This window comes from Monodelphis domestica, chromosome 4, assembly GCF_027887165.1.
Source record: "Monodelphis domestica isolate mMonDom1 chromosome 4, mMonDom1.pri, whole genome shotgun sequence".
NCBI classification, from domain to species: Eukaryota; Metazoa; Chordata; class Mammalia; order Didelphimorphia; family Didelphidae; genus Monodelphis; species Monodelphis domestica.
In genome coordinates, this window is record NC_077230.1 from 275,478,403 (window position 1) to 275,493,315 (window position 14,913).

Here is a 14,913-nt window from a genome sequence, read left to right on the forward strand (position 1 = left end):
TCTCTGGGAGGTGGACACAAGGGAGGAAGAAACAGCTTTAGAGATGGGAGGACTGGAAGACTGGCTTCTAGGCCAGAGAGTGAGACTGAAGGAGGCTTGCAGAAGCTCTGTCCATGTCTCTTTTCCAGATTGTTGCACTTCCTTGTCTTTCTCAGGTCAGTAGGCTAGGGACAAGTTGCTTGGGCAGGATGGATGGTAGTATATGTAGGGAAAAGAATACTTCTGGAGTCTGAAAACTTGGATTGAGTCTTAGTTCTGCCATTTACCACCTATGTGACCCTTGGACAAGTCACCTAATCTTTGGGCTTCAGTTTCTTCATCTGAAAAATGAAGGGATTGAATGGAGATGACCTCTAAAGTCCCTGCTAAATCCTGATATAATCTAAAACCAATTTCTAGGTGAGGAGTCATGTTCCTTTTCTCCAGTCTAGTTCTCTCCTCTGTCCTAACCCAATGTAAATGTAAAAACTATTTACTTCTCTCTCTCTCTCTTTCATGTTCCTTTTTTTTCTATCTTCTCATTCTCTCTCCCCACCATTCTCTTTTCTCATCATTCTCCCCTTTTCTCTTCCCTCATTTTCTATCATTATTTCTTTATTTCCCCTCTCTCTCTCATCATTCTCTTTTTCTCTCTTCCCCTGATTCCATTTTTTCTCTCTCCCCCCCTCGATTTCCTATTATCCTCTCTTTCCTCATCATTTTCTCTCACTCTCTCTTGTTTGTTAGCCCCACTCTCTTAGAATACCAAATGGGAAGTAGAGGTATGAATCTGGGGTGATTGGGGAGCAGAGATGATCAGAAGGTGTATTTGGTGGTGACACAACTCTAGCCCCTTCCCCAAACCTAGCTTTGCTGGGCTGCCAATGCCTCTTTCCCCCTCTTTCAGGCAGCTTTGATTTGTCTTTCATTTTCCTTTCCCTTTTCCTGCCCGCATTCCATAAGCCCTTAGTTCATAGTCAGTGTAGCAGTTTCCCCCATACCTGGCAGGAGGCCCTACAGGGACCTAGTGATTTTCTGTATTGCCTGTCATTCAGGGACAGACTCACAATTAGTGCTTCCTTGGGTGAAGGGGGAGTGTGACAAGAGGCTCTGAGCCCCAGAACTGGTTTCATAAGCCAGGTTCTGTTGGGGAGGGCAGTAGCACTATGTTTATTTGTGTGTCTCTGTATATCTCTCTGTGTGTATTGTATGATTGGGACCTCTGCTGCCCTCATTAGCACTCACAAGGAGCACATAGGCTTCAAGGCTTCCTTTCTGTTGAATGAATAATAATTCACTATTCATGCTTCATAGGAAAAGCTGAGTTACCATAGTTATCTCCACTTTCCTGAGGAAGAGAACTAGGCTGGTTTCTCCTCTCCTGAGTTGAGAAACTGAGTCAATGAATGACTAAAGCACTTGGCTGAAGGTGAGGTAGAAGGAAGATATTCTTGGGTCTTCAGTTTGAGTTTTGGGCTCTACTAGTCAAATAGTAGTTGCCAATGTTGTTAGCTTTCCTAGCTGATGCCAATCTGGAAGTGCCCCCTTGAGGTGGGCAGCAGCTAATAGCTAATAATAATAGTATTTATATAATATTTTAAAATAATGTATATTATCTTGCTTTACCCTAACAACCCTTCCAGGCAGTTACTAACATTTATAAAGATGAAAAATTGAGCCTTAAAGAGGTTAACTTAAATGGCCCATGGCCCCACAGCTAGTGAGTGTTTGAGGGAATGCACTGAAGGCTTCATAACTCCAGAGTTCTATCCTACCTACTAGCCCTCTAGTTGGTATTTCCTAAGATTTCTGGGGAAGGGTATGGGTGGGGTTCACCCCTTGAGGTACTCAGTCCTAAACTCTCTGGGGGAGGGGTTTAAATCTTCCCGAGACACTCAGCTCACCCTAAAATCACACCCAATTCCTTCTTCCTTAGCCTTGTTTTTTCTCTTCCATGCTCCTTCTTTTCCCTTCTCTGCCCTCTTAATTTCCCCATCTCTTTCTTCTTTCCTCTCTTCCCAAACAATTTGCACTGTCCTCACCTAGGGACATAGGATATATCCCAGGGAGAAAGCTCCTTGACATCTTGTCATTGAGAGGTGAAAACGGAGCCCTTCCCTGCTCCATATAAACAGATAAAGATTAGTAGTCATTATCATAATGATGAGAGCAACTAATATGGGTTTGGTGTTTTATAGTTTATAAAGTGTTTTCACATACATTATCACATTTGATTCTGAGTAAGGAGCCATTAAACAGTCACTAAGGCAGAGAAACAATATTGAGATATGAAGGCACACCCAGATAGAAGTGAAACTCTCTTCCTTTCAAATTACCTAACCTCTTCCTTTCTTCTCTTCTGTTTCCTCTTCTTCACCTCCTAGTCCCCAGTCTACTCACTATTTCCTCTCTCTGTTCCTCAGTTTAAACCATTCCCAATCAATGCTTCATTTGGCCTGAGCCAATATAAGAGGATTAATTATTTATATCAACAGACATTTAAAAAGCTTAGTGCCTTATAAGGCATTCAGTTAGCCTCAAGTACTGCCAAGTTGGTTCTCCCATTCTTTCAAATCAGGGCAGAAAAATGGTGTGTGTGTGTGTGTGTGTGTGTGTGTGTGTGTGTGTGTGTGTGTGTATGTGTGAGAGACAGAGAACAGTAAGCCTAGAGTGACATGTGTTCCTGAGGGAGGGAGAACAGAATATGTAGGTATGAAAGGAAGAATTTCCTAGAATCCTCTCCTTTGAAGGTCCCAGCTTGCCCAGATAGCTAGAAGAGTCCATTTTCTGCCTCTCCCTCAAGTTTTTCTTCCAAGTATCTAATTTCCAGAGTATCTGAGGAGGAGATAGAGAAGATTGGGGAGAGGACAAACAAATTTACTCTATATAATCTTGTAAAAGTCTAGAAAAAAATCTATTTGTTTGTGTGGCAAGATTTCCCTCCTCCTTCATATCTTCCATCCTACTGGGGAGAGACAGTTTAGAGTTCCTAGCACCCCAGGAAAGAAAACAGAGATGGGGGTTGAGGATCCTGATCTGGGGCAGTGCCCCCCTCCTACTTTTTTTATTTTGAGAGCAAGGGAGGGAGCAAAGGGGACCTGCACCTCTGCAAACTCAGCTTAGTAGCCCAGAATCTGGGAGACTTTTTTTTTTTTAATCACCTATGGGCTATCCTGGTCATACTTAGGGAGGGGGCTTTGCTTGTGACAGTAGTGACAGTTCCTGGAATGCCCAGCTGCCTGACAACAGATCCAGGTTCTGTGGTCCCAAAGGTCTGTAGCAATTGCTAACCTTTATATAGCTCCTACTATGTGCTAGGCACTGTGCTAAGAGTTTTGCAATCGTTATCTCATTTACAACAACCCTGAGAAGCATATGCTATTATCTCCACCTAACAGATGAGGAAATTGAAGTTGAGTTTGCAGAGGTGCAGGTCCCTTTGCTCTCTCCCTTGCTCTCAAAACTGAACTTGAAAGACATTACCAGGGTCATGCAGTTAGTAAGTGTCCAAGGAAGATCTGAATTCAGGTCTTCCAGACTCTGGGTGCAGGGTTTTCACCCATTAAACTCCTTACTCCAATCAGGAGTCATGATAAGGTCTAATTTAACACCTGTAATCTTTCCAAACAGGGCTAAAACTTTGATTTTAGGAATCCAAAGTGTACCGAATGTATATAAGGACTGATAAATGGGGAGAGAAGAGTGAGGAGGTGGCACAGCCAGTGTCATATTTAAATAACAAGGCTCACATGGCAACTGGAATTGAATAATAATAATAATAAACATTCATTTACCCCTTTACGTACTTGATCTACAACAACCTAGGAGCTAAGGTTACGTATTCTTAGTCTAAGGTCTACTGAAGTGCAATGGACAGAGCATTGGACCTGGAATAAGGAAACCCTGAATTCAAATCCAGCCATAGACACATTCTAGCTGTGTGATCCTGGGCAAGTCGCAGACTCCAATCAAACAATAACAACTCACATTTCCATAGTGATTTAAGATTAATACAACTTTTTCTTCCCAATAATCCTATGATGTAGGTGGCCCAAGTACAACTGTCCCCATTTTCTAGATGAAATTTAGGGAGATATAGTGACAGCTAATTAAGTGTCAGAATTGTTATCTCCTGACTCCAAGCAGAATGTTCTTTATACTAGCTCATGTAGCCTCTTAAACCACTTGAGGGATCCAAGAAATTCTTGTATTGGAAGGGTTCTAAAATGGTCATCTCTTCTATTCCACCTGACCCTTCTTTAGTTGCAGGGAAGGGTGGCTGTTGGACATAAGGACAGTCGCCCATCCTCAGAATCAAGCTCACACAAGCAAGCCAGTGGGTTGCCAAAGATGTACCAGGACTATCTGGCCAGGCTAACATTAGATGTTTTCAGGGTAATGGGTGGAGATACTACCAATGCAGTAGAATATATTTGAGGTATACTTTGTAAGCAACTCTAATATGGATACTATTTATTATATTCCTACATACCACTGTTTCCTCTGTGACCTGTGTGTGTAGAGACTTGCTTTCTGTATTTCTAAGTAAAAGGTACTATGGATTGCTTATATATTTATCTGTGTATTTGGTATAATTTGCAAGGGATAATAAATTTTTTATGGAGGTAGGATATAATAAATAGGTTCAATAAGGAAAGGATTATAATTATAATTCTAAGGATGCCTAGAATGAGATTATGGGTTCTTTGGAGGAAAGCAAAGATTGAATTCTCTACAAGTGGAGCACGTGGCACTGTCCATGAGGCAGCTGCTGGTATTAGAAATCTCTGCTGAGTTCATAACCAGTCTGGATATGGAGGAATAAACTATGGGCAGTGGGTCCATTTCTGCTGGTGAGTGACAAATAGACCAGAGGCAAGTTTACCTGAGAGATGCAAGGCAGCATGGTGACTAGGATAAAAAAACTGGGTAGGGGCAGTTAGATGGCTCAAAGGATAGAGAGTTAGGCCTGGAGATAGGTGGTCCTGGATTCAAATTTGATTTCAACTCGTCCTAGCTGTGTGACCCTGGGCAAGTCACTTAACCCTATTGCCCAGCCCTTACTATTCTTCTGCCTTGGAACCTGCTCTTAGTATCAATTCTAAGACAGAAGGTAAACATTAAAAAAAAAAAAAGGATTTGGCTCCATCTTGAGTTCCTAGCAAAGCCATGAGCTAAATTCTAGAGGAGCCCGATTCCATATCCTTGGAGGGTGGAAGGGCAGGAAAGATTTGAGATTTTATTTTCTGTTGCTTTACTATTCATTTTTGATGAAAAATTTTCTTGGTTCAGTGCTGTCTTTTGTCTTTTAGCATGGTGAGTAACCGGATTCCTTACCCTAAGACTGCTGAAACCCATAGTCCCATAGTTTGTATTTCCCTACCTACTCAGTTTGAAAATAGAAAAATGGACTCAGATCTGTATATAAATGGGAAATACATATGCATACACATACACATACTTTCACAGCTGCACCTATTTAGAAATATATCTGGATATGCACAGTTAGCAACAGATCAGGGCAGAAGTGCCTTGGAAAATGCACAATGCAATCTTCTATCATTCCATCAGTTTTAGGTACGTTCCATGCAAGGCCAGGCTTCTTCGAATAGATCCTATTAGTTCTTCTGGCTTTTCCCACCCCATCTCTGGACACTTCACCCCATCCTTTGTTCACAAGAGATGGGAATAGTCAAACATAGTCCCTTATTGAATTACAGAGCTATAAGATTCCCAGAGTATTGTCAAGTCTGGTACTCAGCAGAGTATTCCAACCAGCCTTCTCTGAAACGAACGTATGCCGTATATCTTATAGTGTAGGACATGGCACAGGGACAGGGATTTCTGGCAGCAGCTCAAATTCAAGAAAGCTGCCTGTGAAATTTTCATTGTGATCACTTGCACTTTAGAAACTAGCAAATGCTACACATCAGGGCTTTATCATTTTGTTGATTGTTTAGACTTAAGAAGATGATATAGAAATTGTTAATAATGCAGATTTAACTTTTAAGCATTTACTGGCACATCTCTGGACAGGGGTCACCTTTACCAGTCCAGGAGATGATATGTGTATTTATGTTTGGGGGAACAGGTGGTTCTTACCCAGGTGATCAGGTGGTGGCTCTTACCTATACTGTGTGACTGCTGGGTTAGCCTTTGCAGAGCAGTGGAATTTGACAGTATTACCATCTAGCACTGGCTGTGGCTCCACAGACAGATTGACGAGGGGTGGATCTGCAAAGACAAGAGTTTAGTTAGACTTGAGACAAAAGGGCTAGTAGCTGCCATATGTAAGGGTCTAGTCTAGAGAATCCTTCTCAGTGGGATGGAGACAAGAGCCAGGGGTTCAACTGCAGGAAGCATTTGTGTAGATGCTGCTCCAGCAGCTTCCACATGACTTAAAAGACCCCCTTGTATTACATAAGAAAGATGATCCTGGCAGGAAACCAGGACACTTTCTTAGCAGAAATGGTCAGGAACTTACTGCTATTATGATCCCTCTGGGTCAGCATTGCCCATCTTCTGACTTTTAGGAAGAATGGTTCATTTCCATAAAAGAGAGAAAAAGACAGATAGACAGAAAGAGCGAGAAAGAGAGAGAGTGAGGGAGAGAAAGACAGAGAGGGAAAGCGAGCAAGTGAGAGAGAGAGAGAGAGAAAGCAAGAGAAAGAGTGAGAGAGAAAGAGAGAGAGTGTGTGAGCTTCACTTAAAGGCAAACTTCCTGCCTTTGACAAGTCTCTGTGCAATATTTCCTGGTATAATCAGTTTGGTGCATCTGTTAACTTGTAAGTGGCATTTATACCCTTTCATCAGACTAATCATCTCCACTGAGTCCTTATTGTTGGTGTCGCAGGGTTCTTAGCTACTTGAGTTACCCAGGGAATTTTCCTTTTACATGATAAGCAGTCAAACTTTGGAGTGTTGAGTGGGATAGCAACACACATACACACAAAATGTAAAAAATTCAGGCCAATATTAAGAGCAAGAAGTCTGTTGTTTAGTCATTTCTGTTATGTTTGACTCTTTTGTGACCCCATTTAAGGTTTTCTTAGCAAAGATCCTGGAGTGGTTTGCTGTTTCCTTTTCCTGGTTATTTTACAGATGAGGAAACAGAGGCAAACAGAATTAAGTGATTTGCTCATGTTCACATGGGTAGTAAACGTCTGAGGTTAGATTTGAATTCAGGCTTTCCTGGCTCCAGGCCTGGCACTCTATCCATTATGCCATATAGCTTTTCTCCCTACCCCACTAAAGCAAGAGGACCCTAGTGGAAAACATGATGGATTTAGCGTTAGAAGACCTGGCTTCAAATCCCATTCCTTCAATTTTCTACCCATGTGAACTTAGGTAAGTTGCTCAACCTCTTTTGACCTCAGTTTACTCATATGTAAAATGAAAGGGTTGAATTAATCCATTGATAAGGTTCCTTCTAGTTCTAAATTTCTGATACCCAAGAAAGATAGAAGGGAGCAGAGTAAAAAGGATAGAGAAGCAATGAGAGATAAGTTACAACAAAAATGAGACAGAGAGATAGGGAGAAATTGAGAGACAGACAGAGAAATCGATGTTAAGAGCTTTGTAGACTTAGAATTAAAGTCAGAGAAATAGGACTCAGAGGGCTAAAGGACAACAGTATCTATCTTTGAGCCAGAAAGAAAGAAAAACAAAATAGTTATCCACTCTCTACACTGGCCTTTGTTATTCCTTTTAACTCTCTGAGTCCAGGTTCTCTGACATCTACAATTCATATTTATATAGCACTTCAGGGTTTACCAAGTGCCTTCTCAGCAACAATCCTATGAAGGAGGTGGGAGTGGTATCATTCCCATGTTCTATATGTGGAAACTGAGCCACAGTGATTTGCCTAAAGTTAAAGGGATCAGGTGGGTGAGGGTAGTGAGCTAGATTTCTTTTCTCTCATATAGGTTAATTTTTGCCAAAAAAAAAGTCTGAAAAATGACTGAGATGCCAGGTCATGGGATGTGATTTTATTCTTAATTAAAAAAAAAGGTTTGGTTGATACTCTTGTTAACATCATTGTCATTTTTATTGATTCTACCTTCCATAGAACCATACCTGTAAAAAAATAAAGGGTAAAAACACAAGAAATTGACTTATTAGCCATGTTGGAAACTGTATGCTTGGACTGTATCCAGGACTTTGGATACTGCTGTCCATCCCTGCTTCACCTCACAATTAACTAGGCAATGCTTTATTATCAAAGGACCAAAAGGCTCATAGAGGCATAGAGCTGGGTATAGATTTCATTTAGTCTTCTTTGCCCATTTCACAGATGAGGAAACTGAAGCTCAATGAGTTTGAAATGGAAATTAAGGACTAGAACTCGTGTCCTGATTTTTAGGCTCCCTTACTCCAAGATATCTCTTCTTGGAAAGTCCCATTCTGTTCACTACCAGTGTCCCATGGAAAAATAGGGCTCCTATCACTTTGATGAGGCTATGGGGGCCAGTGAGTGACCTGGAGGGAGGCAACCCTACACATCATCTCTCAGTTTTGGGTTGAGTTTATTCCAGTGGTCTTCTCTATCTCTCCAAGCAGTTGGGTCATCCCCAAGTGGTATCCAAAGATTGATCACATTAAGGACTGGGGAAAGAGTCAACTTTCTTAGAGTCAAGGAGCTGCGGTAGGTATTTATCCTGGGATGCCATGGCAGGGGTGACTGTGGGCAGCTGGGAAAGATGTGAGGAGGTGGGAGCAGGGAGGGGGGAGACCTAACTCCCTGACTAGCAGGAGGTGAATCACCCAGGAGGGACTCTCTTTCCTTCCTCTCTTCCTATTTTCCCCACCTCCCCCTGGGGGACTATTTACCCTGGAAGGTGTCTGCCACCCCAGACGCCAACCCACCTGTCTTTTCATGAAGAATTATGAGGCAAATTATAGGTATTTGCAATTTACTCTAATCTCATTTTAAAATGTGTAATTCGAATGACAATAAAGACAAGTATAGCGAGGAATACCAATGAGAGCAGTGCACATAACCAGCCCAGATTGGCGCAGGCTCTCCCAGGCCCCTTGCCGCCTTCTGACTCTGCCCTATCATTATCCAACAGCAGCTAATCACCTTCCTTTGTTAAGTATGAATCATGAGTCTCCTCATTGGGATATGGCTCACCCATATGTAATTTGGGGCTTTGGTGGAGAATCTATCCCACATACACTGAGACCCAAAGGCTTGTACTCTCGATGTCCCCACCCCAACCCTGACACTGCCCCAACTGGGGTGAGTTGGTGATGGGCAAAAGCTTAATAACGGATGCACTAATAATTATTCTAATAACCCAAAATATATGTTGCATTAGTGAACTAATAATGACTTGTTATGGTAATTGCAAGAATGAGATTGCTTGATTTAATCCTATTGAAAGCAAGCACTGTGTAAATGTGTTCGTTAGTTTGCATTCAAGAGTCTTTTGGGAAGCTTTCTCTGCTGCTCTCCCCACCCACCCCCATCCCAGATGGTTAAGATCCTTCCTCCCTAAGAATTCATATAACATTCTGTTTGTGTTTTCCTTGTGTACTGACCAGCGATCGTCTTGTACTGTAGTTATTTTATTATATTTTTAAAAACTCTTACCTTCCATTTTAGAATTAATACTAAGTATTGGTTGCAAGGTAGAAGAGTGGTAAGGGCTAGGCAACTGGGGTTGCCTAGGGTCACACAGTTAGGAAGTGTCTGAGTCCAGATTTGAACCTGGGATTTCCCATTTCATTGGATCTCTATCCACTGAGCTGCCTATCTCTGCCCCACCTACTATATATATATATATTTATATATATATATATATGTATATATATGTAATTTTTTAAGCCCTTATCTTCCATCTTGGAATCAATCCTGTGTATTGGTTCCAAGGCAGAAGAGTAGAAGAGTGGTAAGGGCTAGGCAATGGGGGTTAAGTGACTTGCTCAGGGTCACATAGCTGGCACCTACAATATTTTTTGTGAAAGTATAGCCAATTATTTTGAAGCCACCATCTGAGGTTAGGTCAATAGCCTCCATTCTTGAGAGTGTCTGAAGGTGTCTGAGATGTTGAGAAATGAAAGGTCAATCAAGACCCTGGAGATACATTGGTCATGGGAATTTAGGCAATCCAGATCCCAATCATAGATGAGGCATTGCTTAGATAGTAATAGGACTCTGGGAGGCCAGATCTGGAAGCAGGGGGGTTGTTGGGGGTGCCTACTTGTGGACTCTTTTGGCCATCAGTCTCTCACTTCATTTGCTGTACTCCACACTCCAGTTAAACTGATCTTCTCTGGGTTCCTCACACACAGTACTCAATTTCCAGTTTCCATGTCTTAGTACTGGATGTCCCCATGCTTGGAATGTGTTTCCTTCTTCCCTCTGCCTAGTAGACTTCCAACTCAAGCACTATATTCTCGAGGAAGTCTTTCAAGATCCCTCCAGTTCCAGTGTCCTCCATCCCTGGCTATCTGGTATTTGTCTCCCCTGATGGAACATCAAGGTCATTTCATTTTTTGGATTTGCAGCTCTAGCATCTAGCACCATGCCGGTCACTCAATAAATGCTTGTTGCCTGATTGATTGACTCATCTGATTGGTTCCATAATCTGCTCCATCACATCCTACTCTCCTCCTCCCCTGCTGCCCTGAGTAGCATTAACACACTACCTCTCAGGCTCCTTTCTCTGAATCCCCCCGAATTCTAGAGGGCTTGTCTGAGATGTGACTCCCTCAGCGCCGAGTTATCTGGGTAAGGCTTGCACAGCCACACCCAGGACTCTGGAGCACTCGGCCCCTCTACTTTTTTCCTTCCCAAGGTGTAGGATGTGAATTTTCAGGTGCTTGCTGGGCTCCAGTGGTATAAATAGTTTATGGCATATCCAACTATTAAACATGATTTTAATCCCACTTGTGATGTCGGCTGCATAACTCACAGGAAGGCAGCTTTGATGTAGCTGGTGGAACCAAAATCACATTGAGCAGATGTTACAACTGTGAGTCTGTTAGTGTTTTCATCAGCAAGGCTTGAATTTTGGGAAGGGGTGGTGTTTTCTAGTGGGGGAAGAGGGTTGCATTTTGGAGAGAGTAGGAGGAGGGTTGACTTTCTGACTCAGCAATTTTGCAGAACATCCTTTTGAAATCCAGCAGCTGGATGCACAGCACTCATATGAGGTAAGGTGTCGGGCTGCTGTGCATTCTCTCCCATTAGCCAATCTAGGAGCTTTGTCTTCAGTTGGGGTAACACATAAAGACCAAGGGAAACAAACAAATAAACAAACGTGGTTTTGTTGAGTTCAGATGTTTCTCCCTGGCGCATTAAGAAAAAAACATGAAGATTTGCAAAGACAGCACCGATCTAATCCCTGGTCTCCCTGTTTAGGAAGGGACGGAGTGAGTGGAAAGTGTGGTTAGTTTATGTGGATGTGGATATGAGTGTACATTTACACCCATGTGAATGTGTACGATTGCATGCCTGAGAAGAAAAGATTTGGGGAGAGAAAGCACAATAGCTCTCTTCAAGCATTTGAAGGACTGTTAGATGAAAAGGGACTAGGTTTATTCTGCTAGGGATGTTCTCAGAAAAACCTGAAAAGATTTACATGAACTAATGCAAAATGAAGTGAGTATAACCAGGAGAACACTGTACACAGTGGCAGCAAAATTATATAATGTTCAACTGTAAATGACTTGGCTATTCTCAGCAATCCAATGATCCAAGACAATTCTGTAGGGCTTATGATGAAAAATGCTATTCACCTTTGGAGAAAAAACCATGGATGTGATGGAAGTATACTTTTAAAAACTTTTCTAATATTTTTTGTTTTGTTTTTTGTTTTTACTTTCAAAACATGACTAATAGGAAAATTTTTAAAAAAATGATGGCATAGGGTATAACCTATATCAAAATGCTTGCTTTATTAATAAGGAGAAGGGGGCAAGAAAGAAGAGAATCTGGAACTCAAAATTTTAAAAATTGTTAAAAGTTGTGTTTATATGTAATTGGAAAAAAATATTAAAAAAAAGGACTTGCGCTGTTTGTCCCAGGGGTGCAGAAGCAGGAGGTATGAGGGGTAATTGCAAAAAGGCAAATTTAGCTTTGATGTCAGGAAAACCTTCCAAACAATTAGAGCTGTCCAGAAGGGGAATACCTTGCCTTGAGAAATGGTGAGCTTTCCTATTTGGATGTCATTAAACAGAGGCTGGATGATTACTTGCTGAGTTTATTATCAGAGATTTCCTTCATGCCTGGTTTAGACTAGATGGCCGAGTTCCCTTCTGACTCTCAAATTCTGTGACTGTAATTCTGAATGAGTGTATGTGTGTAAATGGGCACATTAAATTAGGACTTTTTCCTCTTGGACAGATTAAAATCTCTTAACTATGGGTTGGTACACCTGGCTTAGGATGGCTGTACTCTTGTCATTATTCAGTTGGTAAGGACCATATGTGTATAAAGAAAGGCAAAGGCATCAACTCCAGTGACTTTGTGTATATGAATCAGGAAAGGGTCAGGGTTAGATATTTCAGCAAATTCTGGAAGATACTAGGCCAGTGGGCAGTTTTGAGGGGCCAAAGACACTGTTGCTCTCTATGTTGCCTGGGGAAAACTACAAAAGATGCACTGACTGACCCCAAAGAATGTTCTACCATAGAGGGGTCCTCCTTCTTCTCCCTCCCTTCACAAACATGGATGCCTAACAACCAGGAGGTTTGGGAGATTGGGAGTAGCTTTGTCTTTCCTGAAATCTAGGGAACAGGTCACTGCTTTAGGTTAAATCCTCTGGTTCTATGGTTCTTGAGGTTTCATGAGCAGGGTGAGGGTTTGTTTCTCTGGCCTTCTGGTCCCCGGAAAGTGCATGTTCTCTGTGCTCCAAGGAAGGAAGAAGTGCCTAGGATACAGAGCTGGTTCCAATTCCTACTTTGACTTCCATTGCTCAGTCCATTGATTCATCTTTTACTTTAGTCTTAATGGTGGTGGGAGTAGGGGAGGGAGATGATCCTTACTTGGAAAGCCATGGGCATATATCAAAGCCTGGCAGTATCTTCTTCCCTAACCACTGCCTTCCCCAGCCCTTTGAAGCATCTGTCATCTGGGCCACCCTGTTAAACGGATCATCTCATTAGAGAGTATTTAGACAAACAGTCTTTTAATAGTCGGATGGGCTATTATGATGATGATGTTCTTGTTTATGGGGGAGATTCTTCTCAGATGATGGATAATGGGTTGGCGCTGAAGCCCTGCTGTTTTTTTCTGTGTTTCTCTTTCCCACAGCCACAGCTGCCAGCTCCTAGAAGCCTGCTCATATAGCATGAGTCTAGGGAAGAGAAGTGGAATTGGAAGGCCTGGGTTCAAACCGAGCTCTTCTACTTCTTGACTATATGCTCTTGGGGAAATCATTTCACTTCTTTTGCCCTTCTTCCATAAAATGAAGGGGTTCCACTAGATGGTTCCTTGGATTTCTTCTCACCCTAAATCTTAGCATTCTTCATGTTTCTTAAACTAGGAACTGGTGTGTTTGAAGGACGGGTCGTTTTGGGGACATTCTTTGCAGCTGGAGAATCAGACGCTATCAGCTCCCACTTGCTATTTTGACAGAGCTTAATTGGAGGCCCAATGAGGATTATTCTTATGGAGTGGAGGAATCTCTGTCTTTTGACATTTAAAGTTTTTTCTTATGTGGCTCCTCCCTACCTTTCCAGTTGGCTTACATTTTTCTCCCCTTCACAAACTCTAAGTTTCAGTCAAACTGGTATGGAAGAGGCATGAAGAAAGAGAAAACTTCATTCTTGCAAAAAAAAAAGCTGGGGACCTGATCTGCCAATCAAGGTGAAGATTCCAAAATAGAATGTTCCCAGAAAGGCAGTTGGAGCCTGACCAGAGGAGATGAACTGAAAAACTACTTCTCTGGGGGTTTGTGATCAAGGGAGACTGGCTTCGTCTGTCCTAGGTTGAAGGACCTTAGGGGTGGGGGGAGGTTCTGGAATTAATCTGAGAAGAAAATTAACTTTTGTTGGTGGTTTTGTGTAATTGGAAGAATAAAGAAGATTTAACAGTTGTCCTTCATCTCTCTGACTGTCCCTGAGTCACAGCTGTGACAGGACAGACATTTTCCATAATCCTCCTAATTCTCCTTAAAGATTAGGGACACCCCTATCCCTCTCACCTCAAACCCCATCCTGTTGTTCCCAATAAACCCTTTACTTGAGAAAGGAAAAGAGAGGAATTTTTCCTCATAAATCTCACAGTCCACTCAAGGGGGAGGGGCAAAGCCAAAAGGCTTCAAGAAAAGGGTGGTTAAGGGAGGGAGTGAGGAAGGAAGAGGGTAGGAAATATCTTGATCTATTAGCCATCAATAGTGATCAATAGGCAACCCCAGAATTCCCCAGAGTAATCCCTCTAGCAGCATCTCTATATCTCTCATTATCTCTCATCTATCTCCATTACAACTAGGCACTCACAGGTATCCCCTAGCAGCTCTCTAGTCAGCCAGAGTATTCATTTACTGCAACCAGAAATAGTTCCACAGATTATATCTTTAATATACTGGTCTATATTCTGTTCCTTGCATAGGACCCACTTCATGGGTCCTTTGTACTTTTACCCATGCCTAAATGCTGTAAAAGAGGGAATCTGCAAGGCAAGCCAAGCATGCAACATGAAGCAAAGTTCATCATCTGTCAAAATGTTACCGGGAAAAACAAGTGGAAGCTAACACCACAGCTGAACTGAACTGGGCTCTCTTGGCTTCTGAGAGGGGAGGGGAGAAGAAGAAGTTTTTGTGTGGCTGAAGGTGGTGATTGAACCTGAAGAGCTAATTGTGTCTCTGGACTTTGATTAACCAAGCTGAGATTATCTGGCTGTCTGGTTAAAAGAAGGAAGAAGAAAAATATTTGTCCTTCAAACTCTACGACTGTCCCAGTGTCACGGTTATGGTAGAACCACCAATT

At 42.1% G+C, this 14,913-nt stretch overlaps 1 protein-coding gene across 2 annotated transcripts in view; it reads right to left on the reverse strand.

Annotated features, from left to right (window-relative positions):
• The window catches only part of KIRREL3 (kirre like nephrin family adhesion molecule 3), a 779,983-nt gene that overhangs the window by 34,268 nt on the left and 730,802 nt on the right, over positions 1-14,913 (reverse strand). For both annotated transcript variants that reach the window (XM_007495106.3, XM_007495108.3), the window contains exon 8: positions 6,108-6,213. In XM_007495106.3, the coding sequence (XP_007495168.1) occupies positions 6,108-6,213 (106 nt within the window). The remainder of the gene's footprint in view (positions 1-6,107; positions 6,214-14,913) is intronic.